The 26,962-nt window shown below is 54.2% G+C and overlaps 1 protein-coding gene across 2 annotated transcripts in view; it reads left to right on the forward strand.

Annotated features, from left to right (window-relative positions):
* GLI2 (GLI family zinc finger 2) overlaps nt 1-26,962 on the forward strand; it is a 261,304-nt gene that overhangs the window by 231,077 nt on the left and 3,265 nt on the right. For both annotated transcript variants that reach the window (XM_069574446.1, XM_069574447.1), the window contains 9 exons: nt 6,747-6,948; nt 8,632-8,845; nt 10,487-10,609; nt 13,639-13,773; nt 18,008-18,157; nt 21,096-21,260; nt 22,394-22,672; nt 24,237-24,573; nt 25,988-26,962. The exon at nt 25,988-26,962 is cut by the window's right edge and continues 3,265 nt beyond it. In XM_069574446.1, the coding sequence (XP_069430547.1) occupies nt 6,747-6,948; nt 8,632-8,845; nt 10,487-10,609; nt 13,639-13,773; nt 18,008-18,157; nt 21,096-21,260; nt 22,394-22,672; nt 24,237-24,573; nt 25,988-26,962 (2,580 nt within the window). The remainder of the gene's footprint in view (nt 1-6,746; nt 6,949-8,631; nt 8,846-10,486; nt 10,610-13,638; nt 13,774-18,007; nt 18,158-21,095; nt 21,261-22,393; nt 22,673-24,236; nt 24,574-25,987) is intronic.

A 26,962-nucleotide genomic window follows, 5' to 3' on the forward strand; every position in this document is an offset into this window, starting at 1 on the left:
TCCCCAGGCCGCCCCACTTCCCCAGTCTCCTTCCTCAGCTCCTTCCCTTCATGTTCCCAGAGGAGGCAAAACTATGGGGGAGAGAATTTCCAGAGGCATCAAGTGTCAAGCTAAGGCGTGGAGATCAGGTCCACCCACCTACTGTGAGGAGGCCTGCGGAGAAGGTGTCAGGAAGGCCACCCAGGGCCACATCAGCAGAGAGTGACCCCAGTCCACCCAGTGGCAAACCAACCACAATCTTACTTTAGCCAAGTACCATTTGCACAGTTATTTATTTAATATTATATTTTTAACAGACTTACCTTAACATAGATGTTTATTTTTTTATGAAATGAGAAACCCATTGATATCTGTGGAAGAGGTCCCCATCTGTGTATCTGTCAAGCCTAAAGTGGTCTCCTTTGGGTTGTGTGTGTGTCCTAGGCTGGTGGAGATGCCCCAGTCTTAGCAGTGAGGTTGGAGGTGGTGGGTACTTATTAAATGGAAAAGCCAAGCCCTCTCTCTGCCCTCCAGAGCACGGGGCCAGGCTGTGGGCAAGACAAGGGGCATTGCCTGAGGAAGCCCCCCGCCTCTGCTGGAGCCTCCAGGTGGTCAATGAAGGACCATTGCCCCATTCTTAAGGAGGCTGATTTATAGCCAGAAGCTGTGGAATAATGTGCCTTTGGAAGGTAATAGATAACCAGTCAGGGAATCCAAGGTTATCATTCTGCCTAGTGGTTCTCTAGAGAGCAGGGAAGTCACTGGTTGTCACCGGGGCCTTAAGATGGAATTTTCTCATGTGATGCTGTTGAGTATTGGTGATTTAACGGCAGACTGGCAGCAGCCGCAATCCCAGCCCCTCCCACCCTCACCACATTGAGAAGATTGAAATGTTTCCGATTGAAATGTTGTCTGTTTACAGACCATATTTCCTTGGAGCTGTATATTTTATCGTCATATTGACACTAATTTGAATCGGATGTCACCTCCATTCTGACGCCCGTTCTTTATGCTGCCTGCAGGTCCAGGGAGGTTTCAGAAACCAATTACATTGATCACACCACAGAGAGGCAGAGGAGGTGACGGAGGGACTGATAGAGGCCTCATTTGGGTGGGGAGTCTGCGCCCAGCCCGCCAACAGGAGGGAGACCAGGGGCAGGGTGCTGAGTACAGGCTCAGGCTGGATGGTGTATCCGGGTCATCTGGTAGAGCTGCAGAAACAGTCTCATGACACAAGTGTTAGAAAGTCCCTGTCCAGGTGAGGAGCCTCAGGCCCAGAGATACATTTCTTTTATCTCTATCACAGATCCAGGAAATACCCTCAATCTCACGCCTCTGGGCTCCAAAACCTTGGTGCTTTTTACTCCCCCACAAGAGGGTTTGTGGACAGCTAAGTGTGGGGCAAGTTAAGGTCCTCAAGCTAGATTTCCGTAGAGCATCTCCTCAGTGAATCCAGAAGTGATCTGAGTGAGGGGCTGGGCCGTGAGAGTTCAGGAGCCCTGACACGAGGTTGCATGTGTGAGCTCAATCACTCAGTCGTGTCCAGCTGTCTTTGCAACCCCATGGACTGTAGCCCGCCAGGCCCCTCTGTCCATGGGATTTCCCATTTCTGACACCCAGCTCAGAGCCTGTAGACAGGGACAGACACTGGGTCTTCCTAGGTCCAGGATCTGATTTTACATCTCCTGCTGATCCCAGCTGCCCCAGGAAAAGCCACACTCCTCCTCCCACCCCTGCAAGCACTCCAGGGTTGCCTGGGCTCACCCTGCTTAGGTGGTATCTGTCGAATCCTGCCTGGAGCTGCAGGTACCACTCTGTCCTCTCACTGGGATTCTGAGATCCAGGAGACGAGGCCAAGCATCCTTGCTTGCAGCCCCCACAGTGTCCAGGCCTGTGCTGGGCAGCTGCTGTGCAAGGGTCTAATGGGTGCTTGAACTAACATGCAGATGAACAAAAGGAAGGACTAATGGATTAAACGTGGTCCAGATGCAGGTGATGGCAGGACTGGGTGGCATCTGGCGTGCGCCCAGGTGAGAGCAGGCAGGTGGCTGGTCACGCAGTGGCTGTGGGCTATCAGAACAGGGGCATCCACAGATGAATGGACGTGACGACTCCACCAATCCCAGTCATAAATCACAGGAGAAGCCACGGGAAATGAGTGCCAGGCTTTTCTTTCTATTTAGTAATTTATCAAGGGAAGAGGCACATTAATAAACATATTTCCCTTGAGGGGTGGGAATAACAGAGATGAATATCACTGTCAGATTTGGCCTGTTTCCTCTTGTTAGGGGCGCTCGTGAGGGTGGGAATCCAAATATTAGTAGCAAAATCTTTTTTTAACATATTACAAAGATGTGTGTATTTCTTAATTTGTGTGATATTACATCTCACTCCGCCCATGTATTTTCCCATTTGCCACTCAGTTCATAATAGAAGTCTTTTGAAAGATTCACTTTTACATCGTGCTTACAGTTGCCTTTAAAGTGATCATGAACAAGGAATGAACCCAGTAAATAAGAATTAAGAAGCTTAGAGGATGCCCAGATGGATGGATGAGTGTTTAGGGACAGACGTCCTCCTGTGTGGCCCAGTCATTTCTCTCTAGATCTGCTGTCTTTTTTAAATTATTATTATTTTAAGGCTGCCCAGGGATGCAGGATCTTAGTTCCCCAGCCAGGGATCAAACCCGTGCAGGGGAAGCACGGAGTCCTAACCACTGGCCCAACAGGGCATTCCCTAGATTTGCTGTACTTTATTCCATTATTAGCTCTAAGCTCACCTTGCTCACCAAAAGAGTCCTCCTTGCCCCTAAAGAAGCCATATTGCTGCTGCTGCTGCTAAGTCACCTCACTCGTGTCCGACTCTGTGCGACCCCATAGACGGCAGCTCACTAGGCTCCTCCATCCATGGGATTTTCCAGGCAAGAGAACTGGAATGGGGTGCCATTGCTGTCTCCAAAAGAAGCCATATCAATTCAGCTTTATTTTGGAAGCTCTACTGGGTTTGAGGCACTGTCCATGGTGCTGTCCCTGAGTTGTCAGGGGAAAACTGCTGCACTGCACCCATTGTACAGATGAGCATAGGGAGGCTCGAGACGCTAAGTCATGCACCCAGGACAGCCGCTACACATCAGTCTGTCTGTGTGCGGCCTTTGCTGTGGGTGTGTGTGTCTCCACCTAGGGCCCCCAAGCCCATGAAAGCCGTCCCTGGTTATCTGCCCTCACCACCTGGGCAGAAGCAGTGCGGTGATGGTTCTGGTGTCCTGCTTTTCAATCATTCTCTACTTCCCCTGACTGTGAGACCTTGGGCAAACTTCTTGTGTTACCCTTTGTAAAATGTGGCTCATAATAGTCCCTTCCCTATGGGACAGTTGTGAAGATTAAACTGCTTTATGCTTTAAAATGCTTAGAAGTCACAGACACCCTCGGGCACTCAGTAAATACTGACTTTGAACCGTTCTCCCTTGACACACCAGGCCTCTGCCCCATGCCCAGTGTTCAGCATCTCCACTGAGCTAACCACAGAGCCAGCTGATCCCAGTGCTGGGATTCAGTGGTGAGCAGGGAGCCCTTGTCCCTGATTCACGGAGGCAGGAGAAACAGGAGCAACCAGACATACACAAGAGGGTTCAAACTCCCTCAGAAGGGACTGGGGTGCCCTGAGATCATCCAGGGCAGCGGGGAGGGCAGCCCAACTCCAGGAGGTCAGCGACATTTTCCTGGGGAAAGTGATGACCCAGCTGAGGACAGAGCACTGCAGACAGAGGAAATGGTACATGCAGAGGCCTGTGCCAGGGACAGGAGGAGGCTGGCGAGGGAGGCAGGCGGGGGCACCACAGGGCCACTGTGTAAGCCACGCTGAGGACTTGTGCCTTTTTCATGACAGCAGCGGGAGCTCTGGAGAGGTTTGGGGTGGGCAGAGACAAGGGTGTGATCTGGCTTGGCCACAGTGAGGAATGAGGATTAGATGGCAGTTAGTTAAGGGCCCCGGGATGCCCTAGGCAGTTGGTGGGCTGGACTGGTGGAAGTCGAGAGAAAGGGGGCATGTGGAGGGCCTCAGCGGAGACTCAGCTGTGAGGGAGATGAGGAAGGGTCAGGCCGACTCCCACTCCCCAACTCTGCTGCTGTATGGGTGGCGGGTGCCCACAAGGCCCAGCCCTGCAGGAGTGGAGCTGTGTGGGCTGAACTAGGGCTGCTGCCCTGCAGATGCGGGAGGCCAGGTGGGCAACTGCTGTCAGAAAGTTCACTGTCAGAGCTGCTTCAAGTGGGGAAAGGAAAGCAGTTTGTGGTGAGATCTCACCAGCCCCGCCCCTCCCCACCTCTCTGAAGGTGGACACTGAAGACCCAGAAAAGCCACGCATCAGGGCTCCTCTGGACCTGGGTCCGAATCCTGCCCTTGAGCAAGTTTCTAACCTCCCCAAACCTCAGTTTCTTATTTGCACAGCTGGGTTTGCGTCTCGAGGGACCGTTCAGTTCATGTCTGACTCTTTGCGGCCCCATGGACTGCAGCATGCCAGGCTTCCCTGTCCATTACCAACTTCCGGGGGACACTCTTGGGGGACAGTGGTGGCTGTTAATTGCAACAGTGGGTCTGAATGTCCTAATTGGTGGCCATCGCTGGGTTATACATCACATCAAAATCCAGAAGCAGGCATTTATCACCAAAGGGATACACACTATCTCTAGTTGCTGACTGGCCAGGATGTGTCTGTTCTTGGTCTAGAATGATTGTTCAGATGGGTGGGTGCAGCACAGCCCAGCCTCCATCAGGATGACCTTGTGTTCCTGGGCTCCTTCCCACCACAAGAGAAAGATGGTGACATGGTCTCAGTGTGTCACCTGCTGGCCTGGGTGCCACCTATGCTCCTGGGCCCCTCTGTGAGGCAGTGTCCCCCACAGCATCTATGGAGCACCTTCTGTGTACCCACCATAGCCCTGCTTCCTAAAAGATATACAAGCCCCAGTTCTCAGAACCCAAACAGAATACACAGACAAAAACAAAGATGTGCTACAAGTGCTTCATCCTTCTGGTTGAAAACAAAGTCTACAACTACATGCTTGCTGCAACTGTGGAGTATTTCAGAGTACCCAGGCCATCTCAGCATCTGTCATCCCATTGCAGCCTGATGACCCCAGTGTTGAAAGGGTTCCCATTTTATACTAAGGACATGGAGGAACATTCCAGTCTTGTACAGCTTAACAGTTTGCCCCAAGCCATGCAGCTGACTTGTACAGACATACATACAGGGTACCAGCCCTCACCCCACCCCAGGCCATTGGTCTTGGACCCAGCATCCCTCATCCATAAGGGAGACAGTTAGGAGAGAAAATACCAGAATCCCCTTGCAGCCGGAGGATTTCAGGGCCTCCTCTATCCTCTCCGCAGCCTCAGAGAGGTGTTTCTCCTCAGGGCCCAGCAGTAAAGGGATTTCCCAGATTTGCCAGCCAAGGATAAGGGTTGGGGGAGAGCCAGGTGTGGTCGCGCCCCAGGGCAGGAGACAGTGGAGCAGCAGCTCAGCTGAGGCTTCTTCACTTGGTGGCTGTGGGCTTCTAGGGGGCCATCTGGTCCTGGGGGTGGGAGTTCAGAGGGTCACAGGGTTCAGTCCTGCCCCCAGTGTTCCTACAGTGCCGGTGGTGTGGCACCCTGATATGCTGACCCTGCAGCCAGGACAGCCTACGTCTTGCTGGAGCAGGGACCTACAGGGTCTGAGCAGGCAGAAGGGAGAAGGCATCGCGAGCCCAGGCATGGGAGTGGGTTGGGCCAGGCCACGTGCATCAGAGGCTGGGTTCCAGTAGCCGCTGCTCTTGTTCACAGGCAACCCCTCCAGCCCAAATGAGCCTGCATCCCACAGGAGGGAAGAGGGCAGGCAGGGGTACAGCATGCCCCTCTGCCAGGCGTGGCTCACACGTCACCTGATTCACTCTGCAGCACAGCCATGGAGTCTGCCCTTTACAGTGAGGGAACGGGCCCAGGGAGGGCCTGGAGAAGTTGGAAACCTTGGCGGGTGGGTCGTTGTCCAGAGATGGTGTCAAAACATTTCGAGGCCTGTGTGTCCAGAGGGGAGAACAGGACCCTAAACAGCAGAGGAGAGGCTGTAAGCAGGAGCCTGTGGGAACAGGGAGCCTTGCTGGGGGCAGGTCCTCCTCCCTCCCTGCAGTTGTGTGTGTATGTACCGGGGAGGGGAGAGAGTACTCATGGGCAGTCAGTTAGCGTGTAAGTGTGTCTGTGCGCCTGTGTATCATACAGTTGATCATGCTGGATGAAGGAAGCTGGAGGAGAAAGATAGTTCCATTTATGTAATAGACAAATATGCAAAACAGGCAACTCTAAGCCATCTGTGAGAAGCCAGGGAGGTGGGCTGCCCCTGGGGAGGGTCAGGAAGGGGCAGACTGGCTTGCTGGGCCTTGCTCCTCGGCCTGATGCTGGCTTCTCGGGTGGGTTCCCTTAATGAGAGGCCACCAGGCAGCTCACCTACGGTGTGCACCTAGGCTGTCGTGCCCTTAAGCATCACTGCGTGCAGCCCTGGCCTCTGTGTGTCTAACAGGAGAGGCACAGACACGGCTCCGCGGCACACCAGGTGTGGACAGATCCATGCTGCTGAAGGGCAAGCTGAGATTGAGAGAGGCCCATGCCCCAGAGCCCCCAGCTGCACAGGGGCAGAGCTGTAGTCCCGTCAGACCGGTCCCCTTCCCCCGAGTCCCATCCCCCGTCCCATCCCCTCTGCGAGCGCCATCATGCTGATGTGGCTTGGCTTGGATGTTCCACAGTGTCGCGTTTCTCCAGCCCCCGGGTGACACCCCGCCTGAGCCGCAAGCGAGCGCTGTCCATCTCCCCGCTCTCAGACGCCAGCCTCGACCTCCAGCGCATGATCCGGACCTCGCCCAACTCGCTGGTGGCCTACATCAACAACTCCCGCAGCAGCTCGGCCGCCAGCGGCTCCTATGGACACCTGTCGGCCGGTGCCCTCAGGTGAGCCCGGGCCAAGAGCTGGGGCAGGAATGGAAGCCTGGCGGGGGCCCAGAGATGAGGGTCTGCACAGGCCATCCCAGGAGAAAGACAAGACTTGTATTATTTTTTAATTTGTTAAAGTATAGTTGATTTGCAATGTTGTGTTAGTTTCTGCCGTACAGCAAAAGGACTCAGTTAAACAGATATTCTTTTTCATATTCTTTTCCATGATGTTTTAGCCCAGATATTGAATATAGTTCACTGTGCTATCCAGTCGCTCCTTATTATTTATAGGACTTGCTGTATTTGTAAGTCAGTCGACTTGGCTACTATTCCATGAATTCAAAACCAGCAGGGATGATGTTGAAATGTGCCAACATTTGGGTGCATCTTCGTGAGTCTGTTTTTCACCCACCAAACAATTTCTGATGTGATTAGTTACCCTTACCAAGCCTGTTATGAAAGATTCCACCATAAAGTCAAAGGCTGACTTTCCTAATATTTCAGTGGGTGTCCCTGACCAGCACTGGGGCTACTGGAAGTACGATACTGACTTGGCCTTCACATGTCTGGGCTGGCAGAGGCCTCCCTCCTGGGTCACAGCATGGCACACCCAAACCTCCTCAACAGTGCCTACCCTGTCCCCTCTGTGCAGCCCTTGGCTTTTGAGAGAACTCAGACTCCAGCCAACCTGACTGAAACCCATGTCCTTCCCATGGCCCTCCAGAAAGAGGGCAGGGGCTGCAAATAGGAATGTCAGGAGAGCTCAGCCCAAGGACCAGGACGAGGAAGGATGATTGCATCTGTTATCTTTTGGTGCATGGCAGAACAAACAGAAACCAAAAAACAGTTTGGTAGTGGTTTCAAACAACAGTAGACATTTACCATCTTGCACCATTTCTAAAGGTTAGGAGTATGAGACTGGCTTAGCCTCAGGTCTCAGGAGGTTGCTGTCAAGTTGTCAGCCAGTGAGACTCACCTGCATCTGGGCATCTGTTTCCAGGATGGCTCGCCCTCGGGGCTGTTTGCTCAAGCTTCAGCTCCTCTTCACAGGAGACCCCCACATGCTGCTTGAGCATACTCACAGCATGGCAGCCAGCTCTCCTTCCTCCAGTCCCCACGGGAAGTGATCCCACAGAGAGCAGGGAGGAAGCCACAGCATCTTCTACAACTTGGCCTCAGAGGGTACCATTTCTCCCTTGATAGGTCTTGTTCTATAAAGAATGGTGGGTTCATAGGCAGGTGGCCTGGTAGAGCTCAGAAGTGCAATAGGAGTTCAAGAAAAGAGGAGAATGTGAACAGAGGGCTCAGGGTGCACTTCTTGGATGAGGGGGCATTAGAACAGACTTCAGAGGTCAAAATGGATTCAAATAGTCCAGGAGCATCAGTGATGCAGGGGTGTATCTCAGGCATCAGAGCAGCGAAGGGCCAGGATGTGGGGAGTGACTTGCCAGGGCAGAAGGCTGCATCCTGGGGCAGGGCCTAGTGTCTAGTACTAAAGAGGATGACTGAGACAGCAGGCAGTGGGGAGCCGTAGCTGGTGCTTGAGTGAGGTAAAGTCACAGTGATGGGGAAAGGTCAACAACGTGACCATCCTGATCTCTGGGCAGGGTCCTGTCTGCCCAGGACGTGTGAGCCTCACAGAACCATGCCCCCCACCCCAGCCCAACCCTACTCCTTCACCTTGTCTGCCCTTCTCTGCAGCCCAGCCTTCACCTTCCCCCACCCCATCAACCCCGTGGCCTACCAGCAGATCCTGAGCCAGCAGAGGGGCCTGGGCTCAGCCTTCGGACACACGCCACCCCTGATCCAGCCCTCGCCCACCTTCCTGGCCCAGCAGCCAGTGGCCTTCACCTCCATCAATGCCACACCCACCCAGCTCAGTAGCAGCAGCAACTGTCTGAGTGACGCCAATCAGGTAGGTGGGTGCAGGGAGCAGGGGGCCCACCAGCTACTGCTATGAACCCAGGGAAGGCTGATTGTGGCCATCTCATGCCAAGAACTTGTGGAAGGACTCTGGGCATAGGTCTGGCTGGCAGGATACCTCTGGGCAGAGACCACGTGATCAAATCGGCCTTAGGCTGGATGCCCAGTCAGGAGGGCATCCACTTGACTTCACACTGCCCTGGGGCCTCACACTGCCCTCACTCCCTGTGGGTAAGTGCCCAGCCTCTGTTTTTTGGCCATCTGTCTAATAAGACTAATGAGCCTGGAGAAACTCTAGGATTCAGAGTCAGGCATCATACAGGGACTTACATACATAGCATGTAACATGGATGAAACAGATGGAGGCATGGCTAATACCATGTAGCTTAGTTTTAGAGCATGATAGCCATCTTATTTGACTTTCCCAATGGTCCTTGGACAGGCCTGGGCCCACTCACACAGTACCTGGCACACGCCTGGTGCCATAAGCATTTGATGAATGAATGAGGCCCTGTTTTGCAGATGAGGAGATGTAACTAGAGTCACTGAGACAGCGTGAGACAGTGAGGAGGGCACAGGCCTTGGAGTCAGGCAGTGCTTTGAACCCTGATTTGCCCGAAAGCTCTTTCAGCCTGACCTGACGCCCCTGCAGAATAGGGCCTGCCATCTATATTAAGTCGTTGTACCTGGGTCCACCTGGATCCCGGTTAGCACCCATGATGACAGTTCTTAAGGTGAAGCACAGGCCACTCAGTTTAGGAGCAGCTCTTTTCAAGAAAGTTCTCCCTAGGGCTCCAGCCAGCCAGCCAGCACCTCCCCCAGAGGGTGGCTGTCAGCTTCTGCCACATCCCCTGACACTTGAACTGTGGTGCTGGAGAAGACTCCTGAGAGTCCCCTGGGGAGCCAGGAGATCAAACCAGTAAATCCTAAAGGAAATCAACCCTGCATATTCATTGGAAGGACTGATGCTGAAGCTGAAGCTCCAATACTTTGGCCACCTGATGGGAAGAGCTGATTCACTGGAAGACCCAAATGGCGGGAAAGATTGAAGGCAGGCGGATAAGGGAACGACAGGGGATGAGATCATTGGATGGCATCACCGACTCAATGGACATGAGTTTGAGCAAACTCCAGGAGATGGTATAAGACAGGGAGGCCTGGTGTGCTGCAGTCCATGGGGTCACAAAGAGTCAGACACAGCTGAACAACTGAACAACTGATACTGTAGCTCTAACCTGCTTGTCCCGAGGAACCACGCTCTTCTGTCCTATTCCCTGAGTGGCCAGGCCCTATCGTCCTCAGAGTTGCCCCTGACTCGGACGGCTGAGAAGTTGAGGCCACTGAGTCAGGGGTGGGGGTCCCCAGCATTTCACAGAGGGTCTCCTGCTCCATCTACGTGGGGTAGGGGCTACATAATTGGGAGGAGGGTGCTGATGGGCCAAGCTCTGGGCTCTCCTGGCCGTGCCTGGGCCTGAGGACTGAGCTGGGGTGGGGGTGGGAGTGTATCTGAAACTGCAGTCACAAGTGTTGACATAGATGGTCTATGTGCAGAAAGTCCCAGAGGCAAAGCCTCAGGAAAACTTGGGAGGTCCTGCCTGCGTGTGATGGGTCCCTCTATGCTCCCTTCTTTCAGAACAAGCAAAGCAGCGAGTCGGCTGTGAGCAGCACTGTCAATCCCATCATCATTCACAAGCGCAGCAAGGTCAAAACTGAAGCCGACGGCCTGCGGCCAGCCTCCCCACTGACCCTAACACAGGTAACCTGCCAGCTGTTCTTGGGCCAGGGCCTGGCCTCGTCCCCTAGGGGCCGTGACTCACTGTTGGGAATGGGTGATGGACAGCTTGCATGAATGAATGAGTAAATGAATGACCCAGAGAGGGCACATTGTGAGTTCAAGGAGGGCTGGAGCTGCGTCCCTGCTCCCTGCACCCCATGTGCTCATCAAGCACCCGCTGAACAAAAGAAGGAAGGGAGGCAAGGATGCTGGGTCTGCAGCACAAGCCCCAGGTAAACTGAGTCGCTTACAGCCCCTGAACGGCTCAGGCCTGTCCTCGCTCCCTCTCCCTGGAAATCTGTCCCCCACTTTATCCCCTGGACAGTAGGAGTCACATCCGCCCAGAGGCTCCCCCACCCCCACCCCGCCAGCTTCTGGGTCACTTTGTCTCCTGCGCTGCATGGTCAGCTTTAGAACAGTGATGCTTTAGGAACAGTGCCTGGTTTGGCTCTGCGCCACTGGGTTTGCACAGGGCCTGGTGTGCAGTAGCTGGGAGATAAGGTTTTCTAAGGACTCAGTGCCAAGTTGAGGGAGTGAGTGTTCCAGTGTGCAGGAGGGGAGGGGGGACAGGTTCTGGTGGGAAGGAGAGGAGCAGAGCCACCTGAGGCCCATAATGGGCCTCTGAGGTCCCTGGAGATCCTGCCACTTGTTCCAGCATCAGGCTGGCAGGCATGTAGCCCCAGCTCCTGGGAGGGTCAGTGTGCATACTGAGCTCCAGGGCCGCCTCTCATGGTACCTCCACCCATTACTGCAGAATCAGCAGCTTTGACACTGAGCGTCCTGGGGGCCTCTGATCCCCATCTCCCCTACATCTGCCAGACCATCCTTTATCAAACCTGTAAGCCATCGGGCATGCTACGGGCACTTAATTTTTATGAAATATTGGGTCCTGTTATTGTCAGGCAAACACAGGGGTTGGTGACAAATTTTTCTCCCTTCACTGACGCCAAAGCATCTCCGCTTGATGCATGGTCTCCACGCGGCTGGCCATCACTGGGGGCCGTTGAAATTGATGAGGACAGCACGCATCCAAGGGAGATAAATGCACTGGAGCTTCAGGGACAGGACTGCAGGGCATTGTGGGGGGCAGTTCAGGCAAGGGCGCTCAGCCCCGGGGAGCCTGCTGCCTTTCCTCACTCAACCCAGTGTCGGGGTCGGGTGGGGGCTGGCACACAGAGCCCTCCCTCCTGCCCAGCTCGGCTCCCACCTCATGTCAGGAAAAGACAGGCGTTTTTCACCAAGAGGCTGTCACCATGTCACTCAGGGTCCTGATTCAGTGACCTGACTCCTTTGCTCCCTGACTCACTTGCAAGGTGGATGGGCTCTTTTGCTTGGCAGAACACAACAAGTCCCTCATGGGCTTCAGCCCTCAGACTCCTGGGCTAGGATGCCACCCCGCTGAATCTGGAGACCTGCCCCCCTTCTTCTCCGTCCTCCTCCGCTCAGGTCCACCTGGCAGCTTTTTCAGCCTTTTCTGAAATAAGCAGATCAGGCATCTTGAGGAGTAATAAGGTTATCTCCAGTTTTTCTGGAAGTGCCGAGGCATTCAGAGGCCCCACCCATTGCTAGACATTCGGGACAGAATATTCCTGCCCCTCCTTTTAAGGTGGGCTAAGTGCTGCTGCCTGAGGACTTACTGAACAACATGTCATCATTTTCCAGAATGCAAACATTGGTTGTAAGGTGCTCTGGGAAATGACAACTAGAACCCGCCTCTTGGAGGAGCCTGTGCAGCATTTTGGAAAGCCGGTCCTGGGTGCGAGTCTGCAACAGCCATGGACGGGTCACAGGGCTGGTTTCTGCCCCAAGAAATGCACTCAGCTTCTGGAGGGAGGCTGAGATGGGGGCTGCAGCCTCCAATTCATTGAGTCTCTAGAGCCTGTGGGGGCTGGGGTGCCTGGCTGTGGGGAGAAGGTATCTGTCCCCCAACTCAGCCTGAGCTATGAATGCTTTCCCTGGAGGCTCTTTTGAAAGACAGAACATTCCTGCCATTTTGGAAATAGTTTGCAAGTGAAACAGGCCCCCTAACACCTGCCCCTTTGCCTGGCTTTGCCCTGAGCCTGCCCTGTGGGCCAAGGGGTCCTGCGGAGGCCTCGGCCCGCTCTGGGGGTCCTCGCCAGGCCTGCCTCCCAACCTGGCCATCTGTGCCTCTCCCCAGGCCCTCTCCTGGAACCACTCAGATTGTCCCGGGCTCCCTGCTTTGAGGCTGCCCGCCCCCATGAGTTCTGTTAGCATCAGCTGGGATGGCGGCGGCCCTGTGGGGTTTACTCTCAGTTCGTTGCTGCTTCTGGAGGAAAAGGCTTTGTCCTCTTTGAAAGGAGCTTTGACGCCTGTAATCAGTGGAAGGCGCACCTTAGGGGCCTTTCCTTCCCCCTGAAATGGGCACGTGTGGGCTCCAGCGTGGCCAGAAACATGAACCCAGACCTAGGTAACCACAAATGTGTTCTGGAGGGAACGGTCAGCCTCCACTTGAACGTTAGGGTGCCTGGCTGTGGTAGCAGCATACAAACACCCACATTTTAGGCCTGTTGCAGGGAAGCCGATGCTGGGAGAGTACTCTGGGTGCCATGTATGACCCTGGAGGAGGGGACAGTACAAGGATAAGGCCAGGCCAATGTGTGTGGAGTTTCCTTTTGCCTCCAAACAAGAGCTGACCCTGTTCATATACAGGCTGTGAATACAAATGCCCCATCCCAGCCTGTGGGGCCCACCCCAGCTCTCCCCGGAGGAGACCACATCCAATAAGCAAAAGTCACTGCCCTCCTGTCTCCTGTTCTCATAGCCATGTCCACTGGACCCAGGATGTGATGGGACACCTGGGTGATGACAAGCCAGCATATGTGCGTGCTTGTGGGTGCATGCGTGTGATGTGTATGTGAGCGCAGGTGTGCCTCCACCTAGACCAGCCCATGGGTCCTTGGCACAGCCTTCACGGGGCTGACAGTGACCTTTCCCTGGGACCAGATGGCTGCACAAGGCTCACGTGGGTATGCTCTGCCCCACTCCCCCAGGAGCAGCTGGCTGACCTCAAGGAGGACCTGGAGAGAGACGATTGTAAGCAGGAGGCTGAGGTGGTCATCTATGAGACCAACTGCCACTGGGAGGACTGCACCAAGGAGTACGACACCCAGGAGCAGCTGGTGCACGTAAGCCCCTGAGCACCACACCCGGCCACATGGAGCTTCCAGGTCCTCTGCTAGAGAGAAGGGACTCCCAGAGGTGCCTGCACCACCTCCTGGGCAAGTGGGAGGCATGATTACTTACCAAAGCCTTACTTATTTCTAAAGTGGGGCTTATAAGTACGTATGTCGTACAAGAGAGGAAGAAAAATAAGGAGAAAATTAGAAGGAAAAGGAGCAGTAAAATAAAGCCCAGAATAAAGTTAGTATTAAAAACCAAGTATTCTGAGCTAGAGGTCACATACACATCTCTCTGTTTTTTCTTTAAGCTTCCTGGCAGTCAGTGCAAAGAGGGAAAGAAGATTAGTTAAGTCAGCCAGTGCCCACAAGATATAACAAACCTAACATTGAAATCTGAAAGAAGTTTCTCCCATGGAGGAAGGAATTGGTCATTTCCTCTTGGAGACCATGCACAGATACTCAGTGTACATGGGTGCAGCTGAATGTATACACGCATATGAGGAGTGAGCTGCTTAAAAATGCCTAGTTACTGACAGATCGGGAGACCAGAGAAGATCATGAGTACTGGGTGTGCTCTTCAGGGTCTGCCTCTAAACTCCCTACAGCAGCGGCCACTGCGGGCTAACTTGTGCAGTACAAAAGGAAGGAACAGGGGCTTAAGGCAGGAGGTGCCTGGCTTCCTACCTGACCCCACCACAGCGAGCCAAGCAGTTCTGAACAAGTGGCTGCACCTCTGGGAGCCTCAGGTTTTCCCTCCTGTAAATAAAGGTGGAGCCCACCGTGCAGAGGGCTGAAGGCTGACTGTGACATCAGCATAAACACTTCGCAGAGAGCAGCCCTCCAAACAGAGCAATTCTCTCCTAGTTCTTCCTCCCTGTTCCCCACACCAGCCGAGTGTTCTCCTCCTCTGCATCTAGAAAAGAACTTTAAGTCAAGAATAAGTCGCCCCCAGTCCCAACACACACACTTTTTAGTGAGTGAGTGTCTACAAAGATGAACCTACACCAAGCTGGCAGCTCAACGGCTGGGTAGATACATACCAACACACATACGTACACAAACACACACACACACACACACACGCGCACACACACACACACACACACAGTAGTCACACCTACAGGCTATCCCACATGAGTTACCTCCTCCCCAGGTCTGTAAAATCAACATTTAAGACACTACCCACTCCCCCTGCTTACTTTTGTCATGAGCTTGCACTCAAAGACTGTAGGGTTCTTTTGCCTTGGGGTTTTTCTCCCCAAATTCTTACCCAGGGGACTGGAGTTTCTTAGCAAACCCATTGCTGCTGATGTTGAACCTTTAAAGCAGGGTCTTATCTAATTCCTCAGGGACTCAAAGGTAACTTTTCAACCTGTGCCACCTCTTTGGGTTAAACAAGTCTTGAGGTGGAGTCCGGGCCATGGGAGCTGTGAGCTTTAAGCCGATAAGATGGAGAGGAGAAGGAGAAGATCTGAGGTGGGGAGAGGGCCCAAGCAGAGGGGTGGAGTGAAAGTGAAAGTTGCTCAGTCACATCCGACTCTGTGCGACCCAGTGGACTATACAGTCCATGGAATTCTCCAGGTCAGAGTACTGGAGTGGGTAGCCATTCCATTCTCAGAGGGATCTTCCCAACCCAGGGATCGAACCCAGGTCTCCCGCATTGCAGGCAGATTCTTTACCATCTGAGCCACCAGGGAAGCCCAGAGGAGTAGAGGGGAGGATGTAAAATATGCTCTAGCAAGGACTGCTGCTGCTGCTAAGTCGCTTCAGTCATGTCCGACTCTGTGCGACCCCATAGACGGCAGCCCACCAGGCTCCCCTGTCCCTGGGATTCTCCAGGCAAGAACACTGGAGTGGGCCGCCATTTTCTTCTCCAATGCATGAAAGTGAAAAGTGAAAGTGAAGTCACTCAGTCGTGTTCTACTCTTCGAGACCCCATGGACTGCACCTACCAGGCTCCTCTGTCCATGGGACTCTCCAGGCAAGAGTACTGGAGTGGGGTGCCATCGCCTTCTCCAAAGAGCAGGGAGGGGATTCCTCATGGAAAGGCAGACAGTCCAGATGTGGGAAGCAGGGCTCCAGCTGCAGGCTCCTACCTGGGCCCAGGGCTGTCGCTGGGGCTGTAGGTAACCACCTGCGTCTGGCCCTGGAAGAAACAGGCTCCCATGAGAGGGGGCAGCCTGCTCTGCTCAGCTCCATCTCTCTCTGTGCTCCCTGAGAAGATGGATGGCCCAGGCACGCACATAAGCTAGAGCCCCTAGTCAATTATTAACAATTTGTTGCTAAGTAAACCAATAAGAAAAAAATGAAAGGCATTGTCAGGAAGCATTTTGATCATTTGAAAAGCTTTCAGAATGGAAAGTGAGGCTAATATGGTAAGATTTCCCTGGAAGTTCAAAGCGCTGTAGATTTTGCTTATCTCGGTGTCGGCATTTGTATGCATAACAGTCTGGCCTGTCACCTGGGGCAGAAGGGCCCAGCGGTTTTCTGTCTCACAAGGAGAGAGGCTGCTGGTATCCAGATGCTCAGCTCTGGGCAGCCTTGTAGGTTGCAAAGATCTACAGCAGTGCTGTCCAAGAGAAAGACACTGCTAGCCCCAATGCCAGGCACACATGTAATCTTACATTAGCTAGGAGCACATTTAAAAAGAGGGAAAGGAGACAGGTAAAATCCATTGGAATCCTATAGTTTAACTCAATATATCTAAAATATTATCCTTTCTGTATGAAATCAATATAAAACAAAATTTTTGAGCTATTTCACATCCTTTTTTTTCATTCTCAGTCTGTAAAACAGGTATGTGGCTTACACTTCCAGCCCTCCCTGGTTGGGACCAGCCACCTTTCAGGGGTTCAACAGCCACAAGTGAAAAATGGCTGAGACCTAGGCCAGTGCATGTCCAGAGGTGGGGGGAGGAAGTGGAAGCTGGGAGTGGCAATGGGGACCAAGAGAACAAAGAGGATGGGGATGGAAGGGGCACCGTGCCCCCCTCCTAGCTCCTCAGGGACCCAGGCTACAGGTAGGACACAGATGGGGCCTCAAGAGCCTCCCTAGAGGACCAGTATTCTTTGTCATTCTACTGTGTGAGTGGCAAATGCCAGTTACTATCCCCAGTTAAATAGGCAGCCTGAAAGATCAAGGCCATAAAGGTCCTGAGGCCCTACCCAAGTAGCCACATGTCCCAAGCTCAGAAGTAGTAACAGCCCTGCTCCCATGAGGACGGCAGCCTTCAGTTAAATCATCAAAGCAAATAACTGGAAACCAAATGTCTACTGAGAGCAGCTGGTTCTGTTGCCTGTATCAGAAAACCTCCATGGCCCATTGCTCCCCATCATCGGAGAAACTGCCAAGGAGGGGACACAGGTGATGCTCCCAGGGCGGTGCTGGATGGGGTAGGTCTGAGGCCTACTTGTTCAGGGAAGGCTGACTGGCCGTGTACTTCCCTGCCTTGCCCAAAATGGTCCCAGCTGCCCTGAGGGGCAGGGCCACCCCCCTCACCCGCCAACCCCCACCCTGCCACTGCAGAATCAGCTGGATGTCTTGGGCTGCCCCGCCTTGCTTTCTGGGCATTTTTTCCCTGGGGCAGCCCTGCACAGTACCCAGTTCATGCTGTCACAGTCAGACTCTAGCTGTGTCCTAGGCAAGCCACTTTAACAGTCTGGGCTTTTGTGAAAAGAAGACAAAGCTAACATCTCATGGGTCACTATCAAAAAGAGAGAAGAGGATTCGTTTATGTTTCTGCTATAATAAAAAGGTTAGCGAATTCCCTGACAGTCCAGTGGTTAGGACTTGGCAGTTTCACTGCCAGTATCCTGGGTTCAATCCCTGATCAGGGACCTGAGACCCCACAAGCTATGGGGCCTTAAAGAAAAATTGTTATTTAAAACTTTCTGGAGCCATAGGGGCAATCTTGGGAGAGGCTGCTCATGTACCCACTGTGAGCAGGTCTGCCTCAATGCAGCTAACAAATGCCTACTGTTTGCAGCCTGGAAGCTTCATCATAACCACAAGTTTTCCATAGACTAGAGCCCAGCCCAGACTGGGATGAGCGGGGGTGGCTCTGACCGTCATGGATGGTCATTTTAACGACTAATTAGAAAAAGCAGCTGAGATAACTCAGGAGGAGGCGTGGCCGGCGTGTGGATGCTGGTCCGTGTGGTGGGTGGTCTGCACAGACCAGGTGTGGTCTGAAGGGGTGGGCGGCTGGGCTCATCCCTCTCTGTGGGCTTGCTCCTGGCAGCACATCAACAACGAGCACATCCACGGGGAGAAGAAGGAGTTCGTATGCCGCTGGCAGGCCTGCACGCGCGAGCAGAAGCCCTTCAAGGCACAGTACATGCTTGTGGTGCACATGCGCAGGCACACAGGCGAGAAGCCCCACAAGTGCACGGTGAGTGGCCATGGGCTGGCCCATTGGCCAGGTTGTGTGGGTCATGTCGGACATGGCTGACCACGGAAAGACCCGGTGGCACAGCTTTGGGACAATGGGACCAGACTTTTCAGCAGGACATCCTGTCTGGGGTCCTAGGGGCCCCTTGTTCTGTCTGCTGCCCCATTCGTTTGCTTACTCTCCCTGAGGAGTGTGTGCATCTGGGTACCTGCGGTGGAGGTGTGCTGGTGTCTCTGTGGTTGTGTCTGTGTGACCAGAAGCCCCAAAGCTATGCCCCACTCGGCTGGGTGGCCCTGAGCAGAGGGCTGGCTCGGTAGCTCCCTGCAGGCTGCTGTCTGCACAGAGAAGAGTTTCACTGGAGAGTCACAGATGGAGTGATGACGGCTTAAAAGTCACTTTGGCGGACTTTAAAAAAAAAAACGTGAACACAATTATAAGACCTTTTGGGCAGTCTCCCTTATGGAGTCAACAGGGTTTGTGACTATCTGGTGAGAACTTTATTTAACACACAGGAATTTCTCCCTTTCAAAGGAGCAGGCCATTTGTGTATCTTCTTTGGAGAAGACTCTATTTTAAAATTTTGTCTGTATTTAAACTATTTGTCTTTTTGTTGTTGAATTGTAGTAGTTTTCCTAGACTCTAATCGGAAATATCGGAGAAGGCAATGGCACCCCACTTCAGTACTCTTGCCTGGAAAATCCCATGGACGGAGGAGCCTGGTGGGCTGCAGTCCATGGGGTCGTGAAGAGTTGGACTCGACTGAGCGACTTCACTTTCACTTTTCACTTTCCCGCATTGGAGAAGGAAATGGCAACCCACTCCAGTGTTCTTGCCTGGAGAATCCCAGGGACTGGGGAGCCTGATGGGCTGCCGTCTATGGGGTTGCACAGAGTCGGACACGACTGAAGCGACTTAGCAGCAGCAGCAATCGGATATATGATTTACAAGTATTTTCTCCTATTCTATAGGTTTTCTTTTTATTTTCTTCATAGTTTCCTTTGAAGGATAATAGTTTTTGATGTTCAGAGAGTTTGTTTTATTGATATTGCTTGTGCTTTTGGTATCATATCTAAGAAACTACTGCCAGATGCAGGGTCACAAAGATTTATCCCTGTTTTCTACTGGGAGTTTTATGGCTTATAGGTATGTAGTTTTATTTATATGAACATATAAATATATACACATATATATTTTTAGTAGTGTAGCTCTTCCATTTAGGTCTTTAATCCATATTCATTTAACTTGTATATGGTGTGAGGTAAGGATCCAGCTTCATTCTTTCGTGTGTTGTTACACAGTTGTCCCACTCCATTTGTTGAAGAGACTGCTCTTTCCCCATCAAAGGTCTTGGATCCTTGTTGAAACCCAATTGACCCTACATGTGTGAGTTTCTTTCTAAATTATCAGTTTTCTTCCATTGATGGCTACATCTGTCCTTATGCCAGTACCACACATGGTCTTTTTTAATTGAAGAATGGTTGATTTACAGTGTTATGTGAATTTCTGCTGTATAGCAAAGTGACTCAGTTATACACACACATATATGTATATATTCTTTTCTATATTCTTTTCCATTATGATTTATCTTAGGAGATCAGATATAGTTCCCTGTGCTATACAGTTGCTTGATTACCATAGTTTTGTTGTAAGTTTTGAAGTTGAGAAGTGTCAGTCTTCCAAATTTGTCCTCCTTTTGCAAGATTATTTTTGCTTTTCTGAGTCCTCTGCAGAAGTTATGTTCTTAAGATCCTGAGTGGTAGCAAACCATAGCCCTCTGATATGAGCTGTGAGCTGCAGAAACAGAAGGCATTGGAGCCAAGTGTGCTGAGTCAAACTGGTCAGGAATAAAGGGGAGGATGTGAAGAATGAAACAGTTCCTGCTGGGGGTTATGTGTCATTCTGGGGGCAATTTTCACAGCTACACTGGATGCAATTGCAGTATCTTTGGAATGGGTAACCCTTGCAATGATCCTTCCCTCCCTCCCTTCCTGCCCCTCTCTCTGGCTCCCTCTTCCTTTCCTAAAATGTTTCTTGAGTGCCAAAAGTGTTTCTCTTCGCCAGGCACTGATTCCTAGGAACACAGAAATGAATAGGACCCAGAAAGTATCTGCTCTCAGGGAGCTTGTATCCCTGTGGGAAGGCCAGATAACAAAATGATTAAGATAATTATAAACTGCATTAGGGAGTATAAAGAAAAAAGGGTGTTATTATAATTAAGAAAATCAAAGAATTGCTCTAGGAGGAGATGACCCCAAAGACTGAGAGGGAGTGGACTGGGCCAAGGCCAGGGTGGGTGCAGACAGGAAAAAGCTTCCAGCCAGGGAGGATGGTGTGTGCAAGGTCCCTCACGCAGGAGAACTTAGTGGGGTCAAGGACTAAAAAGGAGAGAGACATGGCCTGAGCCAGGGTCAAGGTGGCCTGCTCCCTCTACAATGTGGGGGACACTGGATTTTACTCTTGGCACATTTTAATGCATAAAAAAGTTCTAATCAGGGAGGGGCATCAGGAAACTGTTGAGAATATCTACCGAGTTTTTAATCATATGGGAAGTGTCTCATAATGTGCTGTCGATTTTAACAAGCAGAATAAGCGACTGAATGCTCGAGATGTTCCAGTTCAGGTTTTTAAAATGTGAGAGGATGACCTGCAGAGCCCCAGAACGAGACTTGCCTGGAGGTCAGCAGTGCCTGTCCTGGGCCATAGAAGGTTTCATTTTCCTCCCTGCACTTTGCAGTCTTTTCCAAGTTTTCGAGATGCGTCATTTACATGATCAGGAGGGAAGGGAGATGTTTAGATCTGCGCTCCTGGCTGCGCCTGTAGGGCAGAGTGAACCACAGGGCTGGGGAGGCAGCAGTGGGCCAGTCGCAGGTTGGGCTCCCTGCGCTGTATCTGGGACTCACTGTGTCTGCCCTCACTGGCCGAACCCTTCTCTTCCCAGTTCGAGGGCTGCTCAAAGGCCTATTCCCGCCTGGAGAACCTGAAGACTCACCTGCGCTCCCACACCGGGGAGAAGCCGTATGTGTGTGAGCACGAGGGCTGCAACAAAGCCTTCTCCAATGCCTCAGACCGCGCCAAGCACCAGAACCGCACCCACTCCAATGAGGTACCCGCCTGGGGGCCCCGGCACGGCTCACCCTCACCCCATGGCTTCTTGACACCTGTAGGCCATTTGGCAGCCGGGTGTCACTCCCTGCCACCCCCGCTGTTGGAGCTCAGCACACAGCCGCACCCCCTGTGCCCACAGCCCGACAGCAGCCGATGACCACTCCAGCTACTGGTGCTGCCTGGCCTGCCATGGCTGTCAGCCTGCCCTCAGTGGGGCACAGAGGAGGCTCCGTCTCCCCAGGTGGCCAGAGCCCCGGGCAGAGCTGAGGGGGCCCGTGGTGTGGGCTGTGCCTGCCTCCCAGTCCCTCCTAGGGCCAACCACCAGCACTCAGGCAGACTCAGGAAAGGATGTCTCTAAAAGTTTAGGGACATTTTGGACCCCAAAGAGACTTGCTTTGATAAGAAGTCAGAGGAATTCCCAAAGGTATCAACTCAGCGTGTCTAAGACAAGAGATAGCCTTGGAAAGGTATGTGTGTTTGCAAGTATGTATGCGCCTGTGTGGATGTGGTTGTATGTATTATGTGGGGAGGAGGTATGCATATGTATTTGTAAGTATGTGTACACATGTGTGTGTTTATATACATGTTCAAGTGCGTGTGTTTAGGTGGATGTGTGTGCATACGTGTGTGTACATGTCTGTGTGTATACATGTAGACAGAAGTCTATTTATATGTGGATGTCGTGCGTGTGTGTGTGTGTATGAGCTCAGGACTAAGCATCAGAAACCGTAGGTTTTCATCCTGCTTCTGGGTGACTTGGAGCCAGTGTCTTTGCCTCTCTGAACCCGTCTTTCCTCATGAGAGAGAGCAGGGTGTTCAGTGTTGTTACACAGACATACAAGGAGGTAATACACTCACTGATACTAAAAATCCCAACATGCTGATCGCTGTGCTGATCACACCAGGCACTGTGTGTCCCGTCCCTCCACAGGCTCTGATCCGTGTCTCCAGTTCAGGGGGTTGGGGTTGAGGGTCTCGTTAACCACATGCTTACCTGCAAGAAAAGGTGGCAGGCGAGGTCGGTGGGCGGGGCTCCATCCAGGGGTCCAGCCCCTCTCAACAAGGGTGCGGCCGTGCTCCCCTGCGGAGTCTGCCTTCCCGCCCCACGCGTGACGCCTCTTCTCTTCCCAGAAACCCTACATTTGCAAGATTCCAGGCTGCACCAAGCGGTACACGGACCCCAGCTCGCTCCGGAAGCACGTGAAGACAGTCCACGGCCCAGACGCTCACGTCACCAAGAAGCAGCGCAACGATGTGCACCTCCGTGCCCCCCTGCTCCGGGAGAATGGGGACAGCGAGGCCAGCGCCGAGCCCAGCCGGGGCTCCGAGGACAATGCCGAGGCCAGCAGCACTAGCCAGGCCGTGGAGGACGGCCTGCACGTCAAGGCCATCAAGACAGAGCGCTCTGGGGTAAGCCAACTGGGCAGCCAGGGGCCCGTCCACGCCCCGCCCCCAGGAGGCCACGCCCAGCGGCAGGAGAGCAATGCCATCTGCCGGGGGGCACCGTCTCCAGGAGCCGAAGGAAGTCCCTCCTCTCTACAGCTCAGTATCCCTCCCTTCACCACCTCTGGCCCCCACCGAACCTGTCAGCCCAGTGGGTCCCATTCTGCTGGGCCGACCGTGGGGAACAGGATGTCTGCCCCGACTCGGCCAGTCTGCGGGGTGCCGGTGGTTTCCGGTTGCTGCCTTTCCCACCGGCCCCCAGGCGCCGCAGCTGCCCCCCACCCTCTGTCCTGTCTCTGCGTCCTTGCCCTTCTGGCCTGCACCCCTTTTGTTCTAACCATCTGTTCTTTGTCTCCACCTCTTTCTCATGACTGTACCTCCCCTAAGGATAGACGGTACTGAGGTGAGCAGAGGAGCTGGGTGGGGCTGGGGGAGGGCTGGCATGAGTAAGGGCGGCTGGGGTGCTTGTCCAGGCTCCTCAAGGGCCTGGGAAGGCAGGTTTGGTTAGGTCGACAGCAGGTGCTGCACGTGGGGCCGTAGGAACAGGTTATAGCTGCAGCAGGGGGCAAGTGTGCAGTCACAGGAGGAAGCCGTGGGATCCAAGCCTGCATGAAGATCAGGGCAGAGTATAGGTCCAAATCCAGGCTGCAGAGGAGGGAAGGAAAGACCTCCAGAAGATCTTGAGTCCTGAGGTGAGGAAGGTGGGGGCAGTGCCATGGGCAAGTAAGAGCACTGTAGCTTCCCTGGAAAGGCCTGGAATGTGGGACCTTCAGGCCAGGGGTGAGCCAGAGATGCTTCATTCCAGGTGAGCCTTATTTGGGCTCAGATCCCAGGTCACCGTGAAGGTTGCCCACATTCTGTGAAGTTCTGCACCGTACATGTGTGCCATGAACTCTCATCCCACTTTGCCTTGACTCAGAGGGAGTGCTGGTTTGGGGAGGGCGAGGGCAAGGGCTGCATCCAGCAGCTACAACCTCTGCAGTCAAACCCTTTCTAACAACCCATCTCCAGCCTTTTGGGCAGGCAGCAGGTCAGCAGGCCTTCACTCTTCCTTGCTTCCTCGAGCAGCCCATCACTGCTGGCAGGATGCTTAAGTCTCCTCTTTTTGTATTAATTTCACATGGCTGCAGCAGCCTCTGTGGGGCTCAGCTGCCAAGTGTTCACGCACTGAAAGCTCTTCAAGCAGAGCTCCAGCCCAGACACTGGCTAGAAGAGCTTAGGAGCACAGCAGGGAGGCTGTGTGTGGGGAGAGGGGCTGTTGGTGGGTGCCTGACGATTACCTGGTGCCTTCTACTTGCTGGGTTGTCTCCATCTATCTATTGACTCTCTCCAGGGGGCAGCTCAGGTCCAGCTTATAGTTGGGGAAGCCGAGGTTCAGAGAAGTAATGCTTTGAAAGCTCCTCCATGCAGCGGCTTCCTTCTCGCCCCCCGCCCCCACCTCCTCAGGTGTGCAAGAGTGCTGTGTTGGGTGGCAGGGCCCATGGCTTCTCGCACCCTCTGAGTCTGTGCCTTCTTATCATGCCCCCTGCAGCTGTGTCAGTCCAGCCCCGGAGCCCAGTCTTCCTGCAGCAGCGAGCCCTCTCCCCTGGGCAGTGCCCCCAACAATGACAGCGGCGTGGAGATGCCGGGGACAGGGCCCGGGAGCCTGGCAGACCTGACAGCTCTGGAGGACCCGCCGCCAGGGGCTGACACCTCCGCCCTGGCTGCCCCCTCTGCTGGTGGCCTACAGCTGCGCAAACACATGACCGCTATGCACCGGTTCGAGCAGCTCAAGAAGGAAAAACTCAAGTCACTGAAGGATTCCTGCTCATGGGCCGGGCCAGCTCCTCACACCCGGACCTCCAAGCTGCCTCCCCTCCCGGGAAGTGGTAAGTGGAGGCCCCAGATGTGCTGGTGGGGTGGGAGGGAACCCAGGGCAGCACAGTGTGATTCACACCCACCAAACACCATGTGCTTTGGAGAAGATAGATCTTATGAGCCCATTGCATAATTTTGGAAATTGAGGTTCAGAGAGGTGAAAGTGCTTTGCCTAGATTAGTGACAGAGCTGAGACTTAGCCCAGGCATGAGTGACTTCAAAGCCCATGCTCTTCCAACTACACCGTGCTGCATCCCCATAACTCCTCAAAACAGGCTAACTCAGCTCCCATCATCCTGTTCCTCATGATCCATTCACTTGTCTATCAGGCACCTGCCATAGATACCATAGCAAAGACCCTCGGCAGGACAGTGAGATATTCCAGTCCCTGTGGTGAAAGGCCATGCCACCAGATGCAGGATGAGCCAAGTAGCACCAAGGACAGAGCTCAGGGTAGTGAGAGAAAGCAGAGCAGCTGGGGAAGAGCTGGGAGGACTTGCTGGAGGAGGCAGCCCTGTCCTCAGCCTCAGGAAGTGTTAACCGGGCTTTGAGATGGAAGATGTCCTCGCTGAGCATTTCCTGAGTGTCGACTCTGCCGAGCAGTGTGCTGGGCACAGACACCCTGGGGCGCTGAGCCTCTAGGCTGCCCCCCAGGGACTGATGGCCCATGTGGTAGGACTGGGTTATAGAGGGGTGACACTGAGAGGCTCTTCCTTGAAGGGAGGATTGTTGCCCCAGCTGTTGGAGGAACTGCCAGCAGATGGCCTTCAATTCCCAGCCTCCTCCAATGATTGCCTGGGGTGTGACAGCTGCCTCACCCAAGGTCACCCCTTCCCAGAGTGGCCCACATCCAGGAACAGATCAGGGATGTAGAGGCCGCTCAAGGCCCAGAGCTCTCCGTTGATGAGCCACAGCTGTCGGGGGTCCAGTGTTGCAGCTGTCTTCTCCCGGCCCACTCTGCAGCCTCTCTGCCCTCCCATGCCCCTGGGTCCCAGGACACTCTCTATAAACAGCCTTCTGGGTAAACACAGCCCCAGGGGAGCCCAGCTGGCAACACATCCATGGATGAAGAGGGTGCAGGGAGGCTGTGTCCAGGGCCCTCCTGGGCTCTTTTCAGTAACCCAGTGTTCCCCAGCAACACAAGCCATCCTCAGCTGGAGACTGAGAATGGGGCGGAATGAGAGCACAGGGCTTGCGGGGCAGCAGTAGACTGGGATCAAGCCGCCTAACTTGTGCCTGTGCCCTGGCAGTAAGTGCCACCATTTGCTCCCAATTGTCTCTTTCTTCCTTTCGTTGAGAAATCATTGACTGGGTGCCAGACCCTATTCCAGGGCTCTAGGCCCGGCAGGCTCAGCACCCTCTAGGCAGTGAAAGCATCGCCTTTTGTCCCCCATTCCCAACGCTGATCCCTCTCCTCTCCCACAGGCTCCGTGCTGGAAAACTTCAGCGGCGGCGGGGGCGGCGGGCCCGCGGGGCTGCTGCCCAGCCCGCGGCTGTCTGAGCTGCTCCCGGGCGAGGTGACGGTGCTGAGCCACCTGCAGGAGCGCCGGGACAGCTCCACCAGCACAGTCAGCTCCGCCTACACCGTGAGCCGCCGCTCCTCCGGCATCTCCCCCTACTTCTCTAGTCGCCGTTCCAGCGAGGCGTCGCCGCTGGGCGCCGGCCGCGCGCACCCTGCCAGCTCTGCTGATTCCTACGACCCTATCTCCACCGACGCATCGCGGCGCTCTAGTGAGGCCAGTCAGTGCGGCGGCTGCCCGGGGCTTCTCCAGCTCACACCCGCCCAGCAGTACAGCCTGCGGGCCAAGTACGCAGCAGCCACAGGTGGACCTCCCCCGACCCCGCTGCCGGGCTTGGAGCGCACGAGCCTGCGGACCCGGCTGGCGCTGCTGGATGCTTCCGAGCGCGCGCTGCCCGCTGCCTGCCTGCGCCCGATCGGGCCGCGGCGGGGCAGCGACGGGCCACACTACGGGCCCACGGGGCCGTTGCCCGCTTTCCCCCACGAGGCACCAGGCGGCGGGGCGCGGCGGGCCAGCGATCCCGGGAGGCGGCCTGATGCCCTGGTGGCCCCGCGGGTGCAGCGCTTCCACAGCGCCCTCGACGTGACCCCAGGCACGCTACCGCCACCCTGCAGCCAGGGCCGAGGCCTCCGCCTGCAAAGCCATGCGAGCGCTGAAGGCAGCCTGGCCCGTAGCGGCTACTCGCCCCGGCCGCCCAGCATCAGCGAGAACGTGGTGATGGAAGCTTTGGCCGCGGGGGCAGATGGCACTGGCCCAGAGGTCAGCCTCGGACTGCCAGAGGACGACCTCGTGCTCCCCGATGACGTGGTCCAGTACATCAAGGCTCGTACCAGTGGCACCCTAGAGGAGAGTACTCCACCGGTGTACCTCCCGGAAAGCA

This window comes from Ovis canadensis, chromosome 2, assembly GCF_042477335.2.
Source record: "Ovis canadensis isolate MfBH-ARS-UI-01 breed Bighorn chromosome 2, ARS-UI_OviCan_v2, whole genome shotgun sequence".
In the NCBI taxonomy this organism is placed as follows: domain Eukaryota; kingdom Metazoa; phylum Chordata; class Mammalia; order Artiodactyla; family Bovidae; genus Ovis; species Ovis canadensis.